General features: G+C 52.6%; 2 protein-coding genes across 9 annotated transcripts in view; one reads left to right on the top strand and one right to left on the bottom strand.

Moving 5' to 3' along the window:
- Window positions 1–1383: 1383 nt before the first annotated feature.
- On the bottom strand, window positions 1384–8130 carry LOC115528075 (basic proline-rich protein-like). The gene is made up of 2 exons (XM_030335850.1): window positions 7959–8130; window positions 1384–2096 (listed from the first exon to the last, which is right to left on the bottom strand). The coding sequence occupies exons 1-2, from the start codon at window positions 8128–8130 to the stop codon at window positions 1384–1386; spliced, it is 885 nt and encodes a 294-aa protein (XP_030191710.1).
- EP400 (E1A binding protein p400) overlaps window positions 1424–26584 on the top strand; it is a 97207-nt gene continuing 72046 nt past the window's right edge. For 4 of the 8 annotated variants that reach the window (XM_030336898.1, XM_030336900.1, XM_030336899.1 and 1 more), the window contains exons 1-3: window positions 1424–1520; window positions 11935–12098; window positions 14793–16153. In XM_030336898.1, coding sequence (XP_030192758.1) covers window positions 14828–16153 — 1326 coding nt within the window. In that variant the 5' untranslated portion in view covers window positions 1424–1520; window positions 11935–12098; window positions 14793–14827. Of the gene's footprint in view, window positions 1525–11934; window positions 12099–14792; window positions 16154–18410; window positions 18522–26584 lie in introns of all 8 variants that reach the window. The other 4 variants (XM_030336892.1, XM_030336897.1, XM_030336895.1 and 1 more) reach the window with 2 other exon arrangements.

Below are 26584 nucleotides of genomic sequence, written 5' to 3' on the forward strand. Positions count from 1 at the left end.
AGAGACACAGAATCTGATGCAGGCTCCAGGCTCCAGCCGACAACAGAGCCCAAGGTGGGGCTTGAACCCACAAACCGTCAGATCATGACCTGAGCCGAAGTCGGATGCTTAACTGACTGAGCCACCCAGGCACCTCTGCACATTTTATATCAATGGAATTACACGATATGTGGCCTTCCACGTCTAGATTCTTGCGCTGGGTACTGCTTTCAAGGCTCATCTATGTTGTAGCAGGTGTGCTAGACATCTGCTCCCTTTAATTGGCTGAGTAACAATCCATTGTATGGACACGGCCACATTTTATCCATTCATTTGGGTTGTTTCCATTTCTTGGCTGTAGTGCATAACACTAAGAGTATTTGTGTGCATGTTTTTGTGTGGACATGTGTTGTTAACTTTCTTGGCTATACACTAAGGGAGTGGAACAGCTGGGTCATATGTCAGCTCTGTCTTTAACTTGGAGGGGTGCCAAACTGTCTTCCACAGAAGCCGTATCGTCTGAGATCCCCGCCAGCAGCGTCCGAGGGTCCCAATTTCTGCGCATCCTCGCCAGCACTTACTTTTTCCAGGTCGTCTTAGCAAAAGAAGGGGTTTTGGTCTGGATGATGTTGAGCGAGGAGTCTGTTCTTTTGGGACACATCCACTCAAGTCTTTCGCTTGCTTAAAACTCCTTTGTCCCAGGATGCCTGGCTGGCTCCCGTCCTGGTCTCGGGGTTGTGGGTTGGAGCCCCTCACTGGGTGCAGAACTTAGTTAAAAATAAACTATGTTAGCTAACTTGACAATACATTACATTAAAAAAAATGGTATGAGACACAGATGTAGTCAATAAACTAATTAAAATGCAAAGAAAGAAGAAACTTTAAATTTTTTTTAAGTTCAATTTTTTGAGAGAGAGAGAGAGAGAGAGAGAGAGAGAGAGACAGAGAGAGAGAATCCCAAGCAGCTGTCAGTGCGGAGCCAGACGGAGGGCTCAATCTCACGACCATGAGATCACAACCTGAACGGAAATCAAGAGTCGGGGTGTCAACCCACCGAGCCATCCAGATGCCCCACAAACAAGCTCTTTAAAAATCGTTTGTTTGTTGATTGCTTGAGTTGTGAGCTCCCTGTCTGTTTTGGATCCAACTCGCTTATCAGGTGTATGCTTTGCAAACATTCTGACCCCTGCGATGTGGCGTCCCTTCTCAACAGCCTGTGGAAGCGCCAGCGTCTTGGTTCTCACGACGCGGGGTCTGGGGACGCCGCTCTAGCCCCGCCCACCCTCGGGGGCCGAAGCGACGGCTGTGCCCTCCGCCACGCCGGTCCGCCAACGGCCCGTCGGCCCGCCCCTCTCCCGACCGCTCTAGCCCTCTGGCCGTCTCGTCGCCTCCCTCCGTGCGACGTCACTTCCGGCTCGCCGTAGCGGGCGCGCCGCCGCTTCCTCCTCCCGCGGTCCCGGATGCGCCTAGCGGAGCGGCGCCGCCTCGACCGCCGCCCCCAGGCCTCAGCCGGACGCGGCCGGAGTGCGGTCCAGCCTCGGGTAGGTGAGGCCGCGGCGTGACCGGGGACGGTGGGGGTCGGGGTCGGGAGTTTTGCGGTTCGCGCCCGGCCTTCTTAGAGCCCTCCCCCGCCAGGGGCGTGTAGTCGGGGGCGCGCCGGGGTTGGGGGGAGCTGCCGGGAGTTGGGGGGCGCTGGCGCGGGGGCGCCGGGGGTGGAGGTGGCACTGGTTTGGCGCAGAGACGCGATACGCGGAGACGGGATCGCCGGGGGAGGGGCGCCGGGAGTCGGGCCTGGCGGGGGTGTGTGAGGGTGGCCGGGGCTGCGTGAGGGAGCGTTGGTGCGGCGCGGAGACGCGGCCCGCGGTGACGGGGCGCCGGGGTGGGTGGGGGGCGCTGGCGCGGCGCAGAGATGGGGCCCGCGGTGACGGGGCGCCGGGGAGGGGGTGGGGAGGGGGCGCAGAGGCGGGTGGCGGCGCTGGCGCAGGGAGGTGGCCCGCCGTGATGGGGCGCTGGTGCAAAGATGCGGCCTGAGGTGACTGGGCGCCCGCGCGAGTTGGGGGGCGCCGGCGCAGAGATGTGGCCCGCCGTGATGGGGCGCCAGGGCGAATTAGGGGGCGCTGGCGCAGAGACGGCGCCCGCGCTGACGGGGCGCCCGGGTGGGTGGGGGACGCCGTGAGGGTGGAGGAGGCACTGGCGCGGCTCAGAGACCCGGGTGCCAGGCGGGGCGGCTCTCCAACCCTCACTGCAGGCAGGCCGCGGGGTCTCGCGTGGTCTCAGTTAGCTGTCGGCTTGGCTCGATTTTTGTTTGGTTCTGGAGTCTCCACGTCCGACGTACTCAACAAGGATAGGCATTCCCCGGTGCGCAGGTCCTCCTGCGCGAGGCGTCCCTCCTTCACGGATGTGGGAACAGGTGCAGAGGGAAAGTGACTTGTTCGAGTCCTTCTGTGGGGGACACCTGGGCCGATGCAAACCCAGCTCATTTCGACGCGGCTGCGCGCTGCGCACTAGCGTAGTCGGAATGTTCGAGGCTCCACTGTGTAGCCAGCCCACTTGGGCTCCTCAGATGGCTCAGCCTTCTCACCGCCAGGCCTTTGCGCTGGTTGTCCCCTGTGCCTGAGCACTTTTCCACAGAGATCTGGAGCCCTCCGTCTCGACTCAGATGTCACCTGATCAGTAGAGAAGAAGGGTACAGCCAATGCTAGTGGGTGCCCATCCCTGCTGTTGTAGGTGTTTGAGTCTTTCTGTATTTTCTGATTGGTTTTTGAAGTGATACATGGCAATAGAATGGTTTTGGTAACTTTTTTGAGTGGAGCCAATAAAACAAATATGCTCTCTGAACGGTTGCAGCAAACGTAAAAATATATTTTGAAACTGAATTATTCTGCCACCTAAAGATAAGCACAATTGATGTTTTTTTAATGGCACTTTGTTCTGTCCGTGTAATTTTTTTTAGTAAGATCGTGTAATGCAATTTTATGTGCTTTTATAAACACAGGGTGATGACACAGTGTTCCCTCCCGTGCTCGCTGCTGGTGGCGCTGTAGTGTTCACGGGCCGTTATTTGCTCTCTCGTGTCGGATGCACCCTGGCTTGTGTGCTCTAGGCCACGGCTCTAATGTTGTCTTGTCTTGACTTTATCTTCGCTCCGGCGTATTTTGTCACGATATACAAATCTTCCAGCCACCGTTTCTAGGTCTTAGTTTCCTCTTACGCCAGATTTAGAAAATATCCTTTCCTTCCTGTCACCATTTTCTCTCCTCATTTGTCTTGAACCAAGTTCACTGAAGCTTTTGGTCCCACCTCTCCTCTGAAAGCGCTCCTGTTGGGGTCACCCGAGCTGTTACGTTGCCAAGGCCCCTGTGGACAGCCTTTGACCCGGCTGCCCTTGGCTTCCTCCAAACTCTGTCTCCTGGTGGCGCTGAGACGCCACCCTGCTGGTTCTCCTACCTGGCGGGGTGCCGCCTCCAGTCGCTCTGCTGGCTCCTTCCCATCTGCCTCATTTTAAATGTTGTAACGCCTCAGGGCAGTCCCCAGGCCTCCTCGCTGGTCTGTACGGCCAGGCGATCCCTGTGTCACGGCTGTAGGTCCCACGCCAGCATCTCCTGAACGTGGAGGTCCTGCCTGGATCTTCCCGAGCCGAGTTCCACGCCACACTTGGCACTTGGGTGGAACCTGCCGCTGACACGCTGTGGCGTTTCATTTGGAGGCAGCTCCACATTTGTGGTTCCTCAGCTCTGGCCTCTGCGTGATTTGTTTCTCTTGCACATCCTAAATGTGATCTGTCAGCACTTTCAAAGTAGAATTCAAACCTGGCTGCCCCTCACTGCCTTCTTGGCCACAGTCCCCCCTCTCTTACCTGGGTTATTCTCCTCCCTGCTTTACCTGCTCACCTGAGCTGTTCTGCACTGCAGTTTCAGCAAAGCAGCTGGGTGACGTTTTTATTTTGTTTTGTTTTTTTTTTTATGTTTGTTTAACTTAATTTTAAATTTTTTTAATGTTTATTTTTGAGAAAGGGACAGACAGAGGGGGAGGGGCAGTTAGACAGGGAGACACAGATTCTGAAACAGGCTCCAGGCTCCGAGCTGTCAGCACAGAGCCCGACGCGGGGCTCTCGCTCGTGAACCAGAAGATCGTGACCTGAGCCGAAGTCGGGCATTTAACCGACTAAGCCACCCAGGTGCCCCTGTTTATTTATTTTAGAGAGAGAGAGAACGCGCACGTGCTGTGAGAGAGGGAGAGAGAGAATCCCAAGCAGGCTCCACGCTTTCAGTGAAGAGCCGGACACAGGGCTCAGACCCATGAACCGAGAGATCATGACCTGAGCCAGAGTCCGGCGCTTCACCGACCGGGCCACCCAGGCTCCCCGAGTGACGTTTTAAAAACAAATCAGGGGCGTCTGCGTGGCCCGGTCGGTGAAGCGTTAGACTCCGGCTCGGGTCATGATCTCTTGGTTGGTGAGTTCGAGCCCCGCCCACATCGGGCTCTCTGTTGGCAGCGTGGAGCCTGCTTGGGATCCACCATCGTCCTCTCTCTGCCCCTCCCCTGCTCACGTGTGCCGTCTCTGTGTCTCTCTCTCTCAAAAATAAACATCAAGACAAGACAAAACAGGAGTCAGACTGTGCATCTCTTTTCTTGAAGCTCTCCGTGGTTTCCCGTCTCCCTCAGGAAAAAAAGCCAGAAGTTCTTCGGGCAGTTTATGAAGTACCTGGTGACCAGGTCCTTACTGCTACTTCGTGTCCCCCGCACCTTACTCCTTGTCCCCTGGCCCAGCCACACCTGGCTCCGGACCCGGGCATGCCCTGGCCCTGTGTGGAACGTCGGGTCCTTACGGGGTCTGACTCTTTCTTTTCAGAAGCCCCTCTTCAGACAGGTTTCTGTGGGACTCCGCACCTTGCCCACGTCACTCGCTGTCTCTGTCCCTTACCTTGCCACAGCTTTGCTGTTGCGCTTGTCTGCCCGCTACAGCTTTGCGTGTCGCCTGTCCCCCTTCTGGGGGCAGGAACGACGCTGTGTTCACTCTTGTACCCCCAGTGATTCAAATAGTGTTTGGAGTAAGTGTGTAATAAATATTTATTGAGTAAACATATTAATGAACAAATTTTTCTCTAAAGCAGGAGGATTTGGCAGGAACTAGGCATACGGGGGTAACGAAGGATTCCAGGGGATGCCGAGGAATAGAATTCACATGCTTAGAAGAGGGAAACTGGCTCTTCCAAGAGGGACAGACACACGCAGGAGGTGACGCTTGATGCAGGGAGAGAGGAGGGGGAGAGAGTCAGGTGGGAGGTGGGGGGGCTCGGGGCGTTCAAGGAGAGAGTCTGTCACCTGACCCTGCATTCAACTGAGGTTGAATGTCCGGCCGCCCGTGGCGTCGTCCGTGGGGCCTGTTCTGTGTGCGGGAAGTGAATTCTCTCTGTCCGTCCCCCTGCCCCCATTTTTATGTCCCTGCTCTTGCACGGGAGGGAAGCTTTCCTTCTCTGTCAGGGTGTTTGTGGCTGCCCAGCGGGGCCCCTGGGGTCCGCCACTCATCCGGCTCTTCCGGTGCCCGAGGCTCTGCAGTCCCAGAGCCGGGGTCTCGCCTGGCCTGTTTCCTTCCTCGGGTTTTGGCTGCAGCTGCAAGAGGCAGCCGAGCCTTTTTACAGCTGGGAGAGCAGCATGTTCCTCAGGGAGCCTGGCTCTGCTCCTCAGCCTCCTGGAGAGGGACTGGGTGCCCGCTGCCTTCAGGGGCCGGGGTCTGGGCTTCAAGTGTTTTCTTCTGGGCTGAGTGTCCTTCCGGCCTGTATTCTCAGCCCCGCCCACTGTGATTGCTGCTTTACTTCTGGTCAGTGGAAACTTTTGTCTTGTTTTGGTGCATTAGGGTAGAAATAAATTTTTAAAATCATTTATGTACTGAGTGGGAGAGAAGGTCTTCGCATAACCTCACGGCCATTTCACTTGGCTTTCTGGGAATTTTGACAGATGTGTGTCGTTTCCATAATAGTCAGGAGCCACAACAACGTCTTCACCCCAGACAGGTCCCCAGCGCTGCCAGCCTACCCAGCTCCTCCCGCCAGCCCTCAGCAGCCACTGATGTCTGTCCTTCCTGGGCTGGCAGCGTGGACGCTCTCGAGGCTGGCTTCTCTCTTGGCGTGTTGTGCGTCTGTGCTTCATCCGGGTTCTGCCTGTCCCAGAGCTGCTTTCCTCCATTGCTGAGTGGTGTGGCCGCACTTGAGCCACTCCCCTGCTGAAGGGTGTTCGGGTTGCGGCTAGTCCTCCAGCACAGGCAGTGCGTGAGTAATTCGTGTTGTGTGACGTTTACGCGGCACGGAAGCTCTCACGGGTTGACAGAGTTCCCCTTCGCTCTTTCTCCCCGTTCTCGACGTCCTCCCCAGAACGAACTGATCGGGTGTCCGTTCCTCCCGGTTTCCTTCTGTGCATTAGAAGCGGGATCACGGTATACCTGAGGGCAGCGTTTCTCACAAGGGACTGAAAATGGGTGCTTGGGAGGAGAGTGAAAACAACATTAGGACAGTGGTTTAGGCCTCACATAGGGTCAGGCGCTTCAGTGGATATGTGCTGTGGCTGCGGGATTAAAATTTCACAGGGGGTGTGGGGGGATTCGGAGAGAAATGTCTAAGCAGGGCCTTCAGGGGCTGTGGGTAAAAGATTGAGAAACGACGGCAGTACGGTGAGGCGGGGGCTCGCACCTTTGTGACTTGTGAGGGGAAGGACTTCTTCAGTTTGTCCGGACTTTTCCTCTCAAGCTGAGCTGGATCCTGTCTGCCTGGGGAGCACGGAGCTCTGTGCTCCGTCAGGTGAAGGACCTCCGCCACTGCCACAACTGGAGACCCTTGGCGTCCTGGCCTGTTAAGTTAGAAGGGACATGGAGGTCTCGGTCCCCGTTTCCGCGCTGTGGCACTGTGACACGACGCAGGGAATGCCACGTTGTTTTAAAACGCTGTTTAGGGGCGCCTGGGTGGCGCAGTCGGTTGAGCGTCCGACTTCAGCCAGGTCACGATCTCGCGGTCCGTGAGTTCGAGCCCCGCGTCAGGCTCTGGGCTGATGGCTCGGAGCCTGGAGACTGTTTCCGATTCTGTGTCTCCCTCTCTCTCTGCCCCTCCCCCGTTCATGCTCTGTCTCTCTCTGTCCCAAAAATAAATAAACGTTGAAAAAAAAATTAAAAAAAAAAAATAAAACGCTGTTTAGCCTGCTTTATGACATTTGGAATTCACATACCTTAGGAATGAGTATGGAGCCTTCATCATCGGCTCTGATCAGGGCCAGAAAGAGTGAATGCTTTGTTAGTGTCTGGGACTCCGGTTACAGCCCTTGATTTTTTCCTGTAATATTTTACTGTGAAAATTTCAAGGAAACACGGAGGCTGAGAGGATTATACAGTAAACTACCAACATACCCGTGACCTAGTTTCTGTTAACATTTTTCTGTGTGTGCTTTGTCACTCGTCCGTCCATCCATCTGCCTTTTAAAGTTTTGGGAAGCATTTCAAGGGAAATAAAAGCAGTGTCTACTATGTTTAAGCCTCACCCCCTCCCTTTTTTTTTTTTTTTTTTTTAGCTTCCCCAGTGTTGTCTGTTATATTCTTTGTTTTTGTTTTTTTTATATTTATTTTTAAGAGAGAGCGCAAGCAGGGGAGGGGCAGAGAGAGAGAATCTGAAGCAGGATCCAGGCTCTGAGCTGTTTGGCGCAGTCTGACATGGGGCTCGAACCCATGAACCATGAGATCATGACCTGAGCCGAAGTTGGATGCTGAACTGAGCCCCCCAGGTGCCCCCCTCCTTGTTTTTGGTGTTTACCAGGTTACTTAGGGGAGTACTAGCCGCCTGCTAGAAAGCACTTTTCCTGGGGGAGCAGGGAGCAGGGGGCACTCTCTGCAGAAGGACGTTAGGGAGCATGGCAGTGCTTTCTTGGGAGAAGAGGGAGGTTTCACGTGGCTGCAAATGGGTGTTTGTGGAAGGTCCTTGTGGCATAGCTGCTGCTACCATGGGTTGGGGTTCGGTCTCCATCCTGGCCCTGGCTCTCCTTAAGCTGCTTCCTCACAGAACCGCAATGTGGTGGTGCTTGGATCTCCCAGGCCTCAGATCCGATCTGGCCCGCACTGAAGGAGTTCCTGTCCTGGCCTGTGGGGGCACAGCTCACCCGGAGCCCCAGCATCCTTCTTCACCCCGGTCTTTTTTTTCTCTTTAATTCTTTTTTTTTTTTCTCATATTTACTTGGGGGGGGGGGAGAGGGAGAGAGGGAGAGAGGGAGAGAGAGAGAGAGAGAGAGAGAGAGAGAGTGAATCCCAAGCAGGCTAGCATTGTCAGTGCAGAGCCTGACGCAGGGCTTGAACTCACGAATGGTGAGATCATGACCTGAGCCAAGATCAAGAGTCAGACACTTAACCGACTGAGCCCCCCCAGGCACCCCCACCCCAGTCTTTCTTTTTTTTTCCTTTTTAAGTTTATGTATTTTGAGAGACAGAGCAGAAGAGGGGCAGGGAGACAGGGAGAGAGAGAGAATCCCAGGCAGGCTCTGTGCTGTCAGCACAGAGCCTGACGTGGGGCTTGAACTGACGAACCATGAGGTCATGAGCTGAGCCGAAACCAAGACTCAGACACTTGACTGACTGAGCCCCCCAGGCACCCCCACCCTGCTCTCTTTAAAAAAAAAATTTTTTTTAATGTTTTTATTTTATTTTTAAGACAGAGAGAGACAGAGCATGAGTGGGGATGGGGCAGAGAGAGAGGGAGACACAGAATCCAAAGCAGGCTCCAGGCACCGTGCTGTCAGCACAGAGCCCGACACGGGGCTCGGGCTCACAAACTATGAGATCACAGCCTGAAAGTCAGGCGCTCAACCGACTGAGCCACCTAGGCGCCCCTCACCCTGCTCTTTTTTTTTTTTTTTTAATGTTTATTTATTTTTGAGACAGAGACAGAGCATGAACAGGGGAGAGTCAGAGAGAGGGAGACACAGAATCCGGAACAGGCTCCAGGCTCCGAGCTGTCAGCACAGGGCCCGACGCGGGGCTCGAACTCACGGACTGCGAGATCGTGACCTGAGCCGAAGTCGGAAGCTTAACCGACCGAGCCACCCAGGCGCCCCTCACCCTGCTCTTTCTTAACCCACTTGTGGCTGCCTGCTCGCCCCCCCCCCTGGTTTTTAGGAGTGGGGGTTGGGTGCACATCAGCTTCTCTGTTTGTAGAGAGGCTGCGGTGAAAGGAGCAGCTTTAGTTAATCTTTATTGCCTCGATTTGTTTTTATTCTCAACATTAACCTTAGTTTGAAATTCAAATAGTATTAGGTGAAGGTCTGACTACTCTTTCAAAGATGGATAAGGTTAAAACAGTCAGGAGCCCCTGTCCTCAAATCTCCTCGCCCTTTTACCCTTTGTCTTATGTGGAGGCTGCTGCCTGCTTGCTGGTGTTGCTGTCATCGTGTCCTGCCCCCCTGCCCCTAGGGTCCTCCATTCTTCAAGGGTGTCCTTGCTTGTGGGCCATTTCGGTAGCAGAACTAGATGTGTTTTAAGGGGAAAAGCCGTGTTTATACTGACTCCTGGTTCTTGTCCAGCAGCACGGAGTTGTTCCATTGTTCCCTGCCTTCCCTTTTCCATTGGTGACTGCGTTGTCCTTTCTAGAGTTCCATTGTTGTTTCTGTTTGTATTGGCTTTTAGGGAGTTCTTCGTCTTTGTTGATTTGATTTTGCTTTTTGAAGATGTGACTCTTTCGCATGATTCTGAAAATCAAAGTGACACAAGATGGTGTGCATAGGAGTGTTGTTGTCTCTACTGCCTGTCACTCTGTCTACACCACCCTCGGCAGGTCATCAGCCTCCTTCATTTCTGGCTCATTCTTCACGAGTACCTGTTTTACACGAGCAGATGTTTATGGGACGTCAGTGCTTGTAGACTGTTGTAATGAACAGGACTAGGAAAGATGTTTTTCAAGAAAAAATTAGGTATGTACAGATATGTGTGTATCTGGGGGCTTTTTTTGGTAGAAGAACGTGCAGGCAAGATGTATCTATATGTCTGTGTCTTTTCCTCGTGGGAAAGGGTAGTGTTTCACACATGGTCTTTTGCACTTTGCTTATCTGACTCTGTGTTAGCCCTGCGTGAACGCACGAGAGCTTTCTCCTGCATTTGTGTGGCCGCGTGGTGCTGCACTAAATGGAGGGACCGCATGGATTCAGCCCGTCCCTGAAACATGGATGGACGTGGAGTTTGGTCCTGGTGTTTTGCGTTTACAAATAAAACTTTGTGCGGGCGTGTGGATGTGTTTTTGTACGGGAGGTGGATATTCAGGGTGAAGCGGAGCGCCGGCCTCAGTGCGTGCACGGGCACGTGCAGGTGTGCGCAGCGGCTCCAGGCCCGTTTGGGGTCCCACAGCTCCCCGTGGCCTCCCCAGCAAACTCGCCGCCTGGCTTCTGAACTCTTCGGTCTGGTAGATGAGAAGTGACGCTTCGCCTCAATTTTAATTGCCATTTTTTGACTAGGAGCGATGATATACAGGTGAAACGTGCTTGAAAAATGCAGCTCCGTATCCTGGAGTCGTACCTGGTTTTACTGGTTTTTCATAATAGGAAATCTCGTCTCATAAGTAAGGGCTGGGAGCGAGTGAACGGAGTCAAACCTGTAGTCCACTACTTGTGAGCAGCCTCGGAGAGGTACTCCGTGTTTTGATGGATCTCAAGGGCCAAGTCTAGGCTCTGGTTTTTGCATTTGGAGTCTTGGACTGGTCCTTATTTTTAGCAGCTGGACTGTCTTCTGACACCCCGTGTCTGCCGCTCTGGGTCCTCACAGCCCATAGGGGGCGGTGAGCATGCTCTGTGCGTGGACACGGGTGGTGTTGTGGACGTTGAGAAACACTTCCCTGCAGGAACAGCAGTGCTCCCTGCGTGATGAATGGTGCCCGGCCCGCTTTGGCCGGGGTGGGGCACCGTGACCATGGCAGTAACACTGCGGAGCTACCCGAAGCGGGAGATGGCCCCGGCTGGATCTGGGGAAGTGTGGGGGCAGAGAGGGATGTGGGTTTGGGAAGGCAGCAAGGCTCCTGGCTTGAGCTCCCGAGCTGTTGAAGGGGAGGAAGAGGGGTTCTGATCCCGAGCCGCCCGGACTCTGGCTGATTCCGGATGGGAAGCTGGGAGTGGAGGGCGGGCGGCGGGAGCCGTTCCAGGCCTAAGCAAGTGGGCTCGGAGCAGCTGCTGTAAGTGTCCGGTCTCCCGGGCCCTCCACCCACCCTCTGAAGGGATCTGGCCCGGGCACCCCTGCCCTCCACTGATAACTGGGCCCAGGCAGTATTCCTTAGAGTGGCATCTTCCTGGTGTCCAGATGTGCCCCTTTATGATGTCATTGCCGCCCTGACAGAGCAGCAGCAGGCACAGATGGGCCTCTGGCTGGCACCGTCCTGCCGGTGGCACCGGTGAGTGTTGCGTGCAGTGGTCTTGAGGGCTTGCACTCGTGGTCTAGCCTGGTGCCGCTGACCTTGGCCTCCTCCTGAGCAGTGCCCACGTGGCCCATGCTTCAGGGTTGACTCCAGCTCTTTCTGATGGACCTTGAAAGTAGACGCAGCCGCCGTAAAAAAAAAAAAAAAAAAATGTTGTTTTGCCATTGGTGGTAGCTTTGCTCTCCCTTGGGGTACCCGTGGCACATTTTGGGGTAAAGCTGCTTTATGTAAGCAGTTTCTTTACATTGTAGTCGATTGGCTTTATTTCTGTATCTTGACCATAAGCTCACTGAAGTCAGGATTCACTTTTTCAAAAAGCTGAGATGTAATTTACACGTAGCAAAGTTCACGCTTTAGTGTGTGGGCTCTGTGACTTGGGACAAACATGTTTGTGACCATCCTCACAAATCAAGTGGAGAAATGGATCCACACCCCCAAATTCCCTCCTCCTCCTCCTCTCAGGTCAGCTCCTGCCTCACCTGCAGCCCCCAGGGTCTGTCTAATCTCTGTCCCTTGGTTTTGCCCGTTCCAGGAAATCACGTCATGTCAGTGACCTGCGGTACATGATCCTCGAGTCTGGCCGCTCCTTGGCGTCTCTCGACTGGTCCTGGTGTGGGCATGTCACTAGCTTGGTCCCTGCGTTGCTGAGGCTCCGCGTGTGGCTGCTCCAGTGCCGTGTGCCTTTGCCAGGTGAAGGTCAGTGTTTGTATTTGACATGTTTCACTGGATCGCTGTGTAATTTATATCTTCAGCAGAGTGGTGGTTATATTACATATCGGTGTCTCGCTGTTTTCACTTAACATGTTTGAACGTTTTTCATTTTTATTACAGTCTCCATCTAGAACTGGGACACTGGATATTTCTGTTTTTTTTTTTTTTTTTTTTTTTTTTACTGAATTTTACTGCAACGAATACTTTTACGCACAATTTAAAAAAATAGGTCAGTTTTCTCAGGAGAGATTCCCAGAGATGGTATTACTGGGTCAAAGGTAATGGGGTCAGATGGGTTGCTTCTGCTTTCCCAGCACCATCGCCCACCCCGTTAGGCATGCTCTGGGCTCTGAGCCCTTTGAGATCTCCACTCCGTGTCCCCATCTGCCTCCCACACCCCCTAGCAGGTTGGCAGGGCGCCTGCTGTGGGATTTAACATCTCGGCCAAGTGGGCCTGGGAGATAGTTATTTCCATGCGTGTCGCATTCATTAGTAGTGAGGTTGGATGTTGTCCTTCCAGCTGCTTAAGTACATGCTTTTCTTTCGTGAACCTTTGTCCTTGATTCATTTTTCTGTGGGGTTTGAGTGTTTTTCAGTTTGCAGGAGTGCTTTCTGTGATACTGGTCGTAGTCCTTTGTTGTAATTACCCCAAATAGTCATGATTTTGATGATTTACTTTTGAGTTTTAAACATTTTTAAATTGCGTGTTTTCAAATCCATGTGTCTTTTCAGATACAACTTTACCGCGTTAAGTTTAGGGACTTGAATTCTCTTCAGAGCTTTAGTAAGTATTCACTTTTGTGTTCTTTACATATTTCCGTTTTGACTTTCCTACGTTTGGTGAAAAAACTTGGAACGTTAGCTTGTAAAGTGCTTCATTTATTTTGGTGAACGATTTGTGGTGACACTTTAAATGGGGTTTTCACCACGTGTCAGTGATCCGTTCCCCCTGACTCTTACCTTCCCCTGGTTTTGTGAGTTGTGAGACATAAGAGAGTCTGTTCCCAGCCTCTGTTTTCTTACTGCTCGCTCTGGGGACGTATTGTAGGGAAGTAACCGCAGCTGTGCTCCTGTGTGCGTGTTGACCCTGTAGTTCTGTCTTTGTGCCATTTCCGCACTGGTCTTCGGTGCGTGCTTACGAGGACCAGGCGCAGAAGCTTGTTCTGAGAGCATCAGGCATGCCTGAGGCCCCTCTGCGGGGCGCCCGTCGGGGGGGCTGCTCGAAGCCTTCCTCCCTGTGACCCTGATTTCCCGTGTAGACGCGTGCTGCTGCTGGCCTGTGATCGTTGGGCTCTGTCTTCAGAGGTGCCCGCTGAGCACAGAGGGCCGCTTCTGCTGTTTACATAGGCCCTGATTTTCAGCTTCCTCAGCCTTTCCTCGTGTAGCCGTACGTTCTGTGGCTTCTGATCGCATGTATCTGTCTACTCCAGCCGGGGCCTGGGGCTGTGGGGCGCTCCACGCATATATGTATCTTTGTCAGCTTGATAACTTCTGGTTTATGATGTTTGCATCCCTACTTTCTGTGAGATGAGCTATGAGGACGAGAGGGCCGGCCCTCTTGCTCGTTTTCGGGGGCAGGGATGGAAGGAACACCCAAGAAGCGGGGAGCCAGGTGGGAATTTCAAACCATGGAAGGGTATTTCTGTGCCTGTGACCCTGCCACAGCAGGGAGAGACAGCCGCAGGGGGCTGTGGGGGTGGGGGTGGGGGCGGTGGGTGGCATCCTGTCCCTTGCGGACATAGACTCTCTAGCCGGCTCTGACTTGGGAGCACTTTGGGGTCCCACCTCACCACCTGCTCAGCCCTGTCCTGAGAGGCGACCCCCAGCGCGTGTCTTCCTCTCCCCCGGCACCTCCCTAGTTCTGTGCACGAAGCAGTTTTTGGGTGGGAGCCCTTTGAAGCCATCATACCGGGCTCAGACAGTTTGCAAACTTCTGAGGGAGACTCTCCCCAAGCAAGGGCCCTAGTGCCCACCGTTCCCCTTCTCTCCCTGAGGTTTGAGGCATCTTCCTGTTTTGTCCTGGCTCCTGCAACAGGTCTGAGGCGAGGCTTTGGCCCCAGGCCTGGGCCCTCTCTTTTAGGAGCTTAGAAGAGAGTGTCTGTCTGATACGTAGTGGGTGCTCTGTGTGCTGGCAGTTGATGTAGCCCAGAAGTTGGTGGGGGCTGGTGGGGTGTTCTGTTCTGGTTATGGGGTGATGGCAGCATACAGCCCGCACCTCTACTCGGCAGCGGTCATGCCTGCCGGTGAGCGGGGCGCCGTCCCTCCACCGTGTGTGGGAACAGAGAAGGGCCGCGAGGCCAGGGGAAGGCCTCTGGGAAGAAACGTACCCGTCACTAGTGCCAGTGCCGAGTTCAGATCCTGCTTGGCCTCGAGCTGGTGATGCCGGTTACCGTCCGTGGTAGCCGGTTGGGATCACCCACCTACAGCCAGGCTGTGCCCTGGCCCTGGGCACAACTGTGACCCCAAAGGACCTGTTCCTCGTCTGTGCTGAGGGACCTCGGCTCCAGTGCCGTCTCTTGCGTGGCTCGACAAGAATCTCAGACTCACTTGCGTCAGATGCCAGTGGGAGCATGCCTTCAGAATCTCTCTCTGGTGCTGCTTGATGGTGCTCGTAGTAAGTGCCGATCAGACGGTTACACTTGTCTCAAGTAACTCGATTTTAACTTTGATTTTTTTCAGGAGAACCTTAAGTTGGATTAAAAAGGGGGGCGATAATGCACCATGGCAGCGGCCCTCAGAGCGTCCAGCACCAGCTGCAGAGGCCCCGGGCCTTCGCCAGCAGTGAAGAAGAGCAGCAGGCCCACCCAAATCCACCCCAGTCCCCGGCCACACCCTTCGCGCCGTCGGCCAGCCCGTCCGCGCCTCAGTCGCCCGGCTACCAAGTGCAGCAGCTGATGAGTAGGAGTCCCGTGACCGGGCAGAACGTGAACCTCGCCCTTCAGAGCGTCGGACCAGTGGTGGGGGGAAACCCCCAGATCACGCTCGCCCCTCTGCCGCTCCCCAGCCCCACTTCTCCAGGTTTCCAGTTCAGCGCCCAGCAGAGGCGGTTTGAGCATGGCTCTCCGTCGTATATCCAGGTCACTTCGCCACTGTCACAACAGGTGCAGACTCAGAGCCCCACCCAGCCCAGTCCCGGGCCGGGGCCGGGCCTGCAGAGCGTTCGGGCAGGCACCCCCGGCCCCGGCCTGGGCCTTTGTAGCAGCAGTCCCACCGGGGGCTTCGTGGACGCCAGCGTACTGGTGAGGCAGATGAGCTTGAGCCCGTCCGGGGGCGGGCACTTTGTGTTTCAGGAGAGCTCGGGCCTCGCGCAGATGGCTCCGGGCACCCAGGTGCAGCTGCAGCACGCGGGGGCTCCCATCGCGGTCCGAGAACGGAGACTGTCACAGCCCCACGCGCAGTCCGGGGGCACCGTCCACCACCTGGGACCTCAGAGCCCTGCGGCCGCGGGCGCGGCCAGCCTGCAGCCCCTGGCCAGCCCCGGCCACATCACCACCGCGAGCTTGCCCCCCCAGATCAGCAGTATCATCCAGGGGCAGCTGGTCCCGCAGCAGGTGCTGCAGGGGCCGCCACTGACCAGACCCCTGCTGCCCGGGGTTGGGGTCGGGGTCGGGGGGGCTTCGGCCTTTGGGATGACGTCCCCACCGCCCCCCACGAGCCCTTCCAGGACCACGGTGGCCCCGGGCCTCTCCAGCCTTCCTCTCACGTCTGCGGGGAGCGCGGGGGTGAGGAAGGCTCCCAAGAAGTTGGAGGAGATTCCCCCGGCCTCTCAGGAGCTGGCCCAGATGCGGAAGCAGTGCCTGGACTATCACTACAGAGAGATGGAGGTGTTGAAGGAGGCCTTCAAGGAGTACCTGATTGAGTTGTTCTTCTTGCAACACCTCCAAGGGAACATGATGGACTTCTTGGCTTTTAAGAAGAAGCATTATGCTCCGTTGCAAGCTTATCTTAGGCAGAATGATTTGGACCTGGAGGAGGAGGAGGAGGAGGATGAGGAGGAGGAGGAGGAGGAGGAAGAAAAGTCTGAGGTTATCAACGACGAGGTGAGAAACGGCAGCGTAACAATTAGAGGACCATGCTACGCAGATTTGAGTCTAGGTGACTGTTGTGGACGCGTAACCTACGAGCCCGGGGTGTTTCTAGGATGTGGTCTCATCAGGATGTGATCCAGGAATAGACCCGAAGACATATTTTGTTGTTTCCTGAGGGGGGGTGGGGGGCAGTTCTGGATGCTGGCAGGAAGATGCAGGGTGGCCCCGGGAGCACTGCCGGTCCAGAACTGAGCACTTTCATCCAGAGAAAGGTGGTCCCGTTTCCCAAGGGCTACCCTGGCACGACCCAGCCTTCCCTGTGCTCGGCTGGTGGCATGGGTCTTGGCCGGCACTGAGGCTAGAGGTGTGGAGACTTTCTGGCTGCTTGTCAGGGTTTCACATTTTCCTCCTATGGGCTCACCTGTTAAAAACCCCACACGTGTGGTTTTTATTTTTTTTTTTTAATTTTTTTTTTTTTAACATTTATTTATTTTTGAGACAGAGAGAGACAGAGCATGAGCAGGGGAGGGTCAGAGAGAGAGGGAGACACAGAATCCGAAACAGGCTTCAGGCTCTGAGCTGTCAGCCCAGAGCCCGATGCGGGGTTCAAACTCATGGACCGCGAGATCATGACCTGAGCCGAAGTCGGACGCCCAACCGACTGAGCCACCCAGGCGCCCCACATGTGGTTTTTATTCTTTTTTTTTTTTAACGTTTATTTATTTTTGAGACAGAGAGAGACAGAGCATGAACGGGGGAGGGTCAGAGAGAGGGAGACACAGAATCTGAAACAGGCTCCAGGTTCTGAGCTGTCAGCACAGAGCCTGACGCGGGACTCGAACTCACGGACCACGAGATCATGACCTGAGCCGAAGTCGGCCGCTTAACCGACTGAGCCACCCAGGCGCCCCACATGTGGTTTTTAAAGAAGGGATTTGAATCACTAGGTTTTTATAGAATACCAGTCGTGATTTTAAGTCACTAGGTATATTTGTGTGGTGCCTTCATGATTAAAACACAGTTGTTCCAGCAAAAAATGAGTTTTTTTCAATTTTTAGATGTAGTCTTCATTTTGAGAAATTAAACAATTTTTTTTCAACGTTTATGTATTTTTGAGAGGAAGAGACAGAGTGTGAGTGGGAAAGGGGCAGAGAGAGAGAGAGGGAGACACAGAATGTGAAGCAGGCTCCAGGCTCTGAGCTGTCAGCACAGAGCCTGACGCGGGGCTCGAACTCACGAGCCGTGAGAGCACGACCCGAGCCGAAGTCGGACGCTGAGCCGACGGAGCCACCCAGGCGCCCCTTCAATTTGAGAAATTAAACTCCCATGTGTGCAAGTACCTATCGAGTAGGATCTCTTTCAGATAGTGAAGTTTTCGGGTGCCTGGAACGGGTGCTTAGTGAATCCCCCAGTTGAGGTTTTTCATTTCCATAGTGATCGCTGAGACCCTTTTACTTGTACTTTCTGAAAAAGAAGGTGATGCAAACAGGGCGGTAGTGAGGGCTGCTGTAATGTGCTGTACTTTGTGCCTTTGTGTTGTGTAGTCTACAGTACGTTGGTGGGACTGACTTTGTTTTATGATGCAGCTCAAGTAATCGAACTCATTGTCAGCTCTTCTCCTGCAAAGAAAACAGCCTTTGCTGACCAAAAGCTGGTCTCTTTGCTCTGCCGTCCTCGTTGAGATTTATGGACGTATCTGTGTGGCTTTGCCATTGTGTGTTTTCTTTTAACACCCTTTCCAGAAAGGACCATTTTTATGTTCCAAAAGTTTATATGATGTTTTGAGGACGACACCTCTGTTGCCATGAAATAAATAGTGAATTTCAGTTCTTTCTCTGGACTCCAGCGTTGTCCGAAAGGATCAGCCCCCCCTTATCTGTGCTAGCGAGGAAACAGTTCCCTTTTTGCACCTTCCTGCTGAGACAGACGCAGTAGGCCCCGGGGCGGCTGGCACGCAGCGCGGGTCGCCCGTGAGGGTCTCGGGGCTCTGGCGCCCGGACACCGCCTGCCGCTTCCCCGTTGACGGTTCGAAGCCGCAGAGGGTACGGGTGCCGCCCTGCGCTCAGACCGGAGATGCGCGGCCGAGTCAGGTTGTTATGTTGCGAGTCCACCGTGAGTCAGTTCGGTGTCCTTTTACGGGAGTTAATGCAAAAGTGTTCCATTTTTAAACACCAGAGGTCACCGAGCTTATCAGCGATAAAATTCTGACAAGATTTTGAGCAGTCTTAAAAATTATGTTGCCTTTTTTTCTCAAAATATCTCCTCTCAGGTAAAGGTTGTGACAGGAAAGGATGGGCAGACTGGTACTCCCGTTGCTATAGCAACCCAGCTTCCGCCAAATGTTTCTGCTGCTTTTTCATCCCAGCAGCAACCGTTTCAGGTACTTTTCGATGGTTCTCAAATGTAGCCTCATCCCAGACTTCCCTCCATCCAGATAATTTAACCTTCGATTTACTATTTGCTCTTCAGCATTTTTGTCCAGAGCCCATTCCTTATTTTTAAAAAGTTAAAAAGCCTTCCTGCATATAAGATGATAAAATTAAGTTGCATGAGTAAATGACAACACAGACCTTAACGCATCATCATTTTTTGTGTGTCGACTGTAACGCAGTGGTAGCGCCAGCATGCATGTCATTTAACACCGTCCCGTTGAATGTGTACTCAGGATTCCTTGTGCGCTGTGTTTTAAATGTTTGGTTCTTTCTTGTGTCTCCTATCTGTATTTTTAAGAACAGTGCAAAACAGAACAAGAGAAAAAAAGGTGTAAGCAGGTGGTAACTTGATGTTTTCTGCAGCCGGAAGAAACGCTGAAGGGAGACAGTCTGGAGTCATCAGGACCGTAGGCTCCACACGGTGTCCACGGAGGGCGAACTGAGTAGCGTTAGTTGGTTGAGAACCAGACCTCTCAGTGTGCCATCGGCGATGCCAAGAACCCGAAAGCAGAGATCAGATTCTACTAGGACGGAGTGGGTGGTTCTTGGGTCTGAAAGTGCTTTCGTGTTTGTAGTGACACTGTTTTGTAAACAGTTTTTTTAGTTTTAATTTTGCTACAGTTTCAGACGTACGTGTGAGTTGCAAAAACAGTTTTTGAAAGAACTCCCTCCGTGTCCTTTACCTGGATTCCCCGGACGTGCACCTTTTGCCCCTCTGTGGTGTCTTCGCTCTCTCCTCCGTGTGTCCGCACACGTTTCCCCCGGAAGTGGGTGACAGGCAGGTGTCCACGCCAGGTCATGCGCTTTTATCCCTAATACTCAGCATCTAGTAGGGACGTCGTTCCCTTGCTTAACACGGTACAAGTCGCATCAGTGCTACGACTAAGCCACAGCCCGCGTGCAGTTTTTGTCTCTTGCCTCGATGGTGTCTTTTATACGGCGGACTCTTAAACAGTGCAGGGGCACCGTCCCCCTCGCACAGTGGAAAATCCACATGCGGCTTTTGACTCCCCCAAAACTTAACTACCGAGAGCCTATTGTTGACCGGAAGCGTTACAGACGATATAAGTAGTCGATTAATATGTTCTGCATGTTATGGGTTTCATATATCGTATTCTTACGGTAAGCTGTAGAGGAGGAAACCCTAAGGAAGAAGAGAAAATACAGTTGCAGCACTCTGCTGTTGCCAGCAATCTGCACAGACACGGGCCTGTGCAGTTCAAACCCATGTTGTTCAAGGGTCAGCCGTAGTGGTTTTACCCTAGTGTTGGGTCATTGACAGTGCTTGGTTGTCATGTCTCCATTAGTATCGTGGCACGTCTTTAATCTGGGCTGACTCCTTGTTTTTTTTTTTTTTTTTTTTTTTTTTTTTTTTTTTTTTTTTTTACTGTTTGTTTATTTTTGAAGCAGAGAGAGAGTGCCAGCAGGGGAGGGGCAGAGAGAGAGGGAGACACAGAATCCCAAGCAGGCTCCAGGCTCTGAGCTGTCAGCACAGAGCCTGACGTGGGGCTCGAACTCACGAATCACAAGATCATGACCTGAGCTGAAGTCAGACGCTTAACCAACCGAGCCACCGAGGTGCCCTGCCGGCTCCTTGGTCTTTCCTCACCTTCACCATTTTTAGTTGAGGCTGGCTGTTTTGTGGAATGTCCTTGGAGAGCAGGTTGTCTGACGTGGGCCGTGTAGTGTTGAGAGGAGTGCCGCAGAGGTGGCCCATGCCTAGGTCACGGCCGTGTCGGGGCCGTGCGGTCCACGGTCCTGCAGCCGGTGACGCGCACTCTGACCGCTGGGGGAGGACGGCGTCCACCAGGCTTTTGCAGTGGAAGTTCTTCTCTTTCCTTTGGTAAATGGTGAGTAGTTTGGGGAAGATACTTTGAGACCGTGGAAATATCCTGTATCTCATTAAACTATCTTTCCAAAATCCGATTTCACCTTAAAGCTTGCACAATGGATCGTCTAGCTCCATTGTTCCTTCTGCACTTAGCAGTTGGCCATCTGCTGTTAATGGTGCGCTTTCTATATTTGTTATGTAGGTTTTTATTTTGATCGGTGGATTATGTCACTGATGGTATTTTTTTTTAGCCTTATTTAATTCAGTGAAACTCGCTCTGTTTTGTCTCTAGTTCTGTTGAGTTTCTAGTTCTGTTCTGTTTTGTTTCCGGTTCTGTCCAGAAACCGCTCTGTCACCCTCTCTGAACCTTTGCTCTCTGCCTCTGTGGTTTTGCTGTTTCCAGAATGAAATCTAGAGGGAGCCCTACCGCATGTGGCTTCTGTCGCTGAGCGTCCACGCTATGCCATTTACCAGTAGTCTTTTCTCGGTTTGTTTATTCGTTCACCCTTTGAAGGACACTTGGCTTGTTTACTTAGCACAGCTGCTGTCACTGTTCGTATCCAGCCTTGTGTGTGTGTGAACCTAGGCCTTTGTGTCCTGTGGGTACGACGCAACCTCAAAGGAGGACTGCGGGGTGTTGCTGAGTGTGGGTTCGATCTCAAGAGAAGCTGCCAAAGTTGCCCGGGGGGAGGGGGGCTGTTCCGTGCCACGTTCCTGCCACCCCCCCCCCCATGGCGGCTGGGCCCCGTATGTCCTCTCCGGTCATGCTGACATGTGTGCAGTGGTTCCAGTTTGTGGGCTCAACTGGCCGGCTGGGTATCTTCTTTGGGAAAGTCTTGCGTTTCTTTGCCGAGTGTTGTAGTCGAATCGTGTGTGTCGCTGTCGCGTTTGAGAATTCTTTGTATCGTGAATGTGAGTTTCTTGTCAGGTACAAATTTGCACATGTTTTTCTCCTATTCTAAGGCTTATGCTTTTCTTCTTTTACACTATCACAGAGCAGAAGTTCTACATTTCGATGCGCTGTTTTACCGCTTTTTTTTTATCTTATGGATTGTGCTTTTGGTGTCATATCTCAACTGTTGGTTCAGCCTGAGGTCACAGATATCGCCTGTGATTTCTCCTGGAAGTTGTATGGTCCACGGTCCCCTCTGAGTAAAGTTGTGGATGACGTGGTGGACGTACGCAGAGGTTCATTTCTCTGCGTGTTGATTTCCTGTTGTGCCCGGACCGTGTCGTACACCCACTGTTCTGCTTCCCTTGCGCTGACTTTGCATCTTGGCTGAACACGAGCCGACTCTTGTCTGTGTGGGTCTCCTTCTAGACTCTTCGGTCTTCTCTTCGTGTGTGTGTCTTTCTGCCAGTGGCACGCGTTTTCGGCCACCGTAGCTTTGTAGGAAGGCTTGAAACCAGTGTGGGTTCAACTTGCTTTTTTCAAAATTGGTCTGGTCATTCTCATAGAAATTTTAGAATCCGCTTTGTCGCTGTCTACGGAAGTTAGATTGGGATTGTACTGAGTCTGTTGACCAGTTTGGGGAGGAGGAGTGTCTCGACCGTACTGAGCCTTCCAGTCTGGAATATGCTGTGTCTCTCTGTTTTGGTCATCTTTTGTTTTTGTCCGTGTTTTGTACTTTTCAGCATGCTGATTCCGTACCTATTTTGTTAGATTTGTAACCGAGTAGTCCGGTTTTTCTGCGGTACTGTAAATGGCAACCAAAAAAGAATTTGAGATGTTCCTTGCACAAGTGTATAAGAATACAGGTGATTTATTTGAACCTATGTTCCACAACCTTGCTGAACTCTTTTATTAGTTTTAGGAGCTTTTCTGTAGATTCCGTGGGATTTTCTACATAGAGAATTGTGTCTGCAAAGGAGGCAAGATTTCTTTTTTCCCTGTCTGTATGCCCTTTATTTATTTTTGTTTGTTTTGCCTTATTGCACCGGCAAGGGCTTCCAAATATGCTCTTAAATGGAGTAGTAAGAGTGGACATTCTTACCTTCCTCCCGATCTTTGGGAGAAAGCATTTCGTTTCTCACCGGTGGGCCTGATATTTGCCTGCGGAGTTTATAGACGTCCTTCACCGGGTGGAGGGTTCTTTATGTCTAGTATTGATCGCGAATGCCTGTTGAATTTTGTCAGATGCTCTTTGTGCATCTGTTCGTGTGATCATGTGATCTTTCTTCTTTGGCCCGCGAGGGTGGTGAGTTCCGTCACATCGAGGTGTAATCTGTTGGAAGGACGTGCGCAGATCCTGAGCGTTAGGGTGTGTGGGCTTTGTCAAGTGCCCGCGTTGCCCACCTCCTCTGGGCCTCCTCGTGCCTCCGCCATCGTCTGCTGCCCGTTCCCCTCCCCCTCTTCTATTACTGTGTGTTTTGATGGTCAAATGGCAGGTGATTTGGAGACCTTCAAGCTGGCCCTTGGGCGCCATTGATGTATTTGCGTCACTCTCTGAGCCCCTCCTTCCTTGCCAGCACAGAGCGTTTAAGGTTGGTTCATCCTGTGTATTCCTCGACCCAGCCCAGACTTCGTTTCTGCACGGTTCCGGTTCCCTCTGGTGGGGAATAGTAATTTGGCCCTCAGACGCGTAGGTGCTTCTTGTAACGAGTCTGACACGATCGAAGTTAAATTCTTTACGTTTGAGATCGTGGGAACTTCTATCAGCAGTGCGTCTTTCCCGTTCATGCTTAGCAGAATGGAACGCATTATCGTGTTTACGACACGTTGATAAATGTTTGCCTGAGGATGGGGGGATGGGAAGGCAAGGAGTGCCCGTCAGCTTACGAGAAACAGGTGTGGTCTCCACAGTGACACAGATGATTAAACCACTCTCACCCGCTACCACACTCACTAGGTTTCCAGAAGTGAAACTGGACAGAATCTGTTGACGTAGGTCAGTGGGATTCTCATCTACTTTTGGCGGGAATGTAGCATGGAGGTGTGTGGGAACATTTTGCGTGACCTGAAAAGGTGGACACGGGCAGACCCTTTGTCCCGTCAGCGTGCCGTGAGGAGTTCTCGAGCGTCTACACCAGAGACCGGCTACGGTAGTGTTCCCCGCAGCGCTGGTCCTAATCGCCCCCGCCTGGAAAGAACCGGATGTCCCCCGGCAGGAGCCCAGATCCGTGGATCGTTCACGTTCATACAGAGGAGTGCTGACAAGAGCCACCGGTGGGGAGGGGGGCGGCCGTGGTCCCGACGCCCGTGGGTGTGTGTGGGGCTCAGCCACACCTTATGGAGCGGAAGGGCTTACGGGAGTTTCTCTAGGAAGCAGAGCCCAAGGAGTACCTTGTGGGGAGGAGTCTGAGCTGACGGCGTCCCGGGAGGTGCACACTCGTGCACACTCGGCTCAGGTGGCGAGTCCCCGGGCGGGGCAGGGGGCAGGGGCGGCAGTCTGAGCCTCGTGAACAGCCCACGGGCGGTTGCTGTTACTACTCTTTTCAACTGCGTGTGTTCATTTTTCTCCTTTCCCTTCTCCACGTTTTATTATGAAGAACTTCAAACAGAAAAGTTGAACAGTGTTCAGTGAAAAGCCAGTAAGTCATAGAGGTTTTATATTGTCTAATCTGTATCGACCAATGAAACGCTAGAAATAAATTCAGAATTTTCTGTGTTGCATATGTATTAATTTGCTTCCAGAAAATGCCGAGGTAGCGCTATGGGTAAGAGGTGTCCTGTGCACAATAATACGTACACGCGTGTGTATGCGCACACACGTGTTCACGAGAAGAACCCTTGTAAGTAGTAGCTCTCAGTGATTTTTCTGTTAGGAAGTGAATAATTGCCCATAATTCCGTTCTTCTGACACAAAGGTGTTGTATGATATACGTCAGTTGACACGGTGTATTTACTCTTCTTTCAACCAACTCTCCTCGTGTTTTATTTACTTTCAATTGTTCTCGTTTTGACAGCTCCGAACATGCCATCATTTGGAGGAACTGTAATTCACTAAACCGGTTTTCTAAGTGTAGGTTCTACCTTTGCCGTTTGGAAAAAACTCTTCAGGCGCAGCATCAGTGAATCAGGAAAGTCTGTGCTGCTTGCCGTGTGCCGTCACTTGGTTTTCCGCCGACAGAGGACATGCAGCGGCCCGGCGTGACTTGGCCCGGCCGGGACAGTTAAGCATTCTGAGAAGGGTTTAAGACGGAGTCTCAGGATGACTTTCGTTATTTGCGCCCAGTTTGAGGATTTTTATAATAACCTGATCGGTTGCCAGTTAAACTCTCCAAACAAATACAGAGTTCTCAGTTTGTGTATTCGTTCGCTTCTAGAAGAACTTGAGGCGTAATTCTATTAGAGCGCAGTTGTTTTCAAGAGAATACTGTCTTATTATTTAGATTTTTTTAAAGCCTCCTAATTGGAGATTATTTTTCAGTGATGACGGTGTTAGAGAAAACGAATAATTACAGTCCCGTAACCTTACCCTACAGATGCTCTTGATTCTTCCGTGTGTGTCCATATCTTTATGTGTATCGTCACAAGCGTGTAGGTATAGACTGTGCAGAGGTTGGCAGCTTAGCGTGCTGCCACAGACATGCCGTTAGAAAGCACGAGTGCTTGTCCTGTCTGTGACGTCCTCGGTTTCCCTGGGCCACAGGTGAGCCCAGGGAGGCCGCCCGTGGAGCCTTGGGCTGAGAGAGCGGGAGCCGTCTCGTCCACGGCCCTCCCCACTCCCGAGTCCTTACCCCATTCTGACTTAGTTTATGGTTGGTTGGTTGGTTGGTTGGTTGGTTGAAATTGCGTAGAAGTTTCCTCCCCGGGGACCACCAGCTGCAATGACCGCTTCGTTTCTTCCTCAGAATAACTTGTCTGTTCCTTGCTCGGTGGCAGACCATCTTTTCTGCAAGCTGCATTCCTGGTTCCCTCCATTGTTCTGTTTCTTGCCATAGCTTCTAGATTCCCTGCAAATTATGTTGTGTTCTATGGATACAGTCCGTTCTGATGTTTTCTCTTAAAACGGGGACTCAGAATTCAGTTCCATCAGAGACCGTCTCTTTTCTCTGTTTTCTGATTTTGTTTTCAAGAGTTCCAATAAATGATTGCTAACTGAAATCAGGTTTGTATTTTAAACACCTCAGCTCCTTTCCCAGTAAAACGCCCACGAAGACAGCGTAAAAGGAAGCGAAGTCATTCCGAAAGCAAGAGTTGGTGGCAGTGAGGAAGTCGGGACGAGAGGGGCCGGCCCTTCCTGCCCGGGTCCATGAGAGGAGCACGGGTGGTTTTGTTTCATGACGTCCAGTTTTCCAGCTTCTTCGTGTAGACACGCAGCCTCCCGGCACCATTTTCTGGAGGACTTTCCATTCCCTCTGGGTGCTGTGTAGCCTTGAGGACGTGACCGGGTAGCATAAGTGCGCGTCTCCTGGGCTCTGTCCGGTTCTTGTTGTGCGCCACGCTGGTCCCCGGCCCTTTCCAGGGCCGCAGAGTCTGGTCCCCTGGTCTCCTCTCGGGACTGCTTTCAGTTCGCTGAACAGCCCACTCTGCTATCCAGTGAATTCTTACTCCAGATATTTTATTTTTCAGTTCTGGAATCTCCATTTGGTTCTCTTAATAGTTTTCTTTTTTCTGGTCGAGATTTTTTCTCGTCCTTCGTTACGGTATGTTTTCTTTATGTCTCTGTGCATACTTGTTAAAGCCACTGTAGAATCCTTGCTGCTGATTCCAGTATTTGCGTTACGCGGGGTCTGTGTCCATGGACTGTATTCTGAGTGTGGCTCGTGTTTTCCTGTTACTTTGTGGTTTTGGGTGATTTTGAGTGTCACGAGCGACAGGTTGCAGACACTCGGGATGCTGTTAGTGTCTTCTGAGGAGCACTGACTGTTTTGCTTTCATAGTTACTGTGTTTGAATCTTAACCGTGAAAGCCTGTGTCCCGAGTGAGGGCCCCTGAAATCTCAGTGTGGTTTTGTCGGCCTGTGCTTGGCGTCTTTGTTTTGGCGTTGTCTTAGGGGAAAGCCAGAGATCAGCAAGAGAACTCGGGGCCTCCCTGTCTCCAGCCGTCTCCTGGGGTGATTCCCCCTTCCTTCGTTCTTCTGTGGCCTCCTGCTCTCTGTCCTGGTGGCCTTCAAGCCAGTGAGTCTCTGTGTGTCTGGTTCTGAGCTGCTCCGTACGGCACACACTGGGGCCTGCCCTCCTGCCGCAGACCTCCTGGTTCCCTTCCCCTCTTGCAGGCGTCTGGTCCTATCCTCC

Source organism: Lynx canadensis, chromosome D3 (genome assembly GCF_007474595.2).
Source record: "Lynx canadensis isolate LIC74 chromosome D3, mLynCan4.pri.v2, whole genome shotgun sequence".
Lineage (NCBI taxonomy): Eukaryota > Metazoa > Chordata > Mammalia > Carnivora > Felidae > Lynx > Lynx canadensis.

Coding starts and splice junctions, on each gene's coding strand:
- LOC115528075 (XM_030335850.1), bottom strand. CDS start 8,130: ATGCTGGGGCTCCGGGTGAGCTGTGCCCCCACAGGCCAGGACAGGAAC. Junction 2,097..7,958: donor AGACCGAACCCCAACCCATG/GTAGCAGCAGCT, acceptor TCTCTGCGCCAG/CGCCCCCTAATTCGCCCTGG.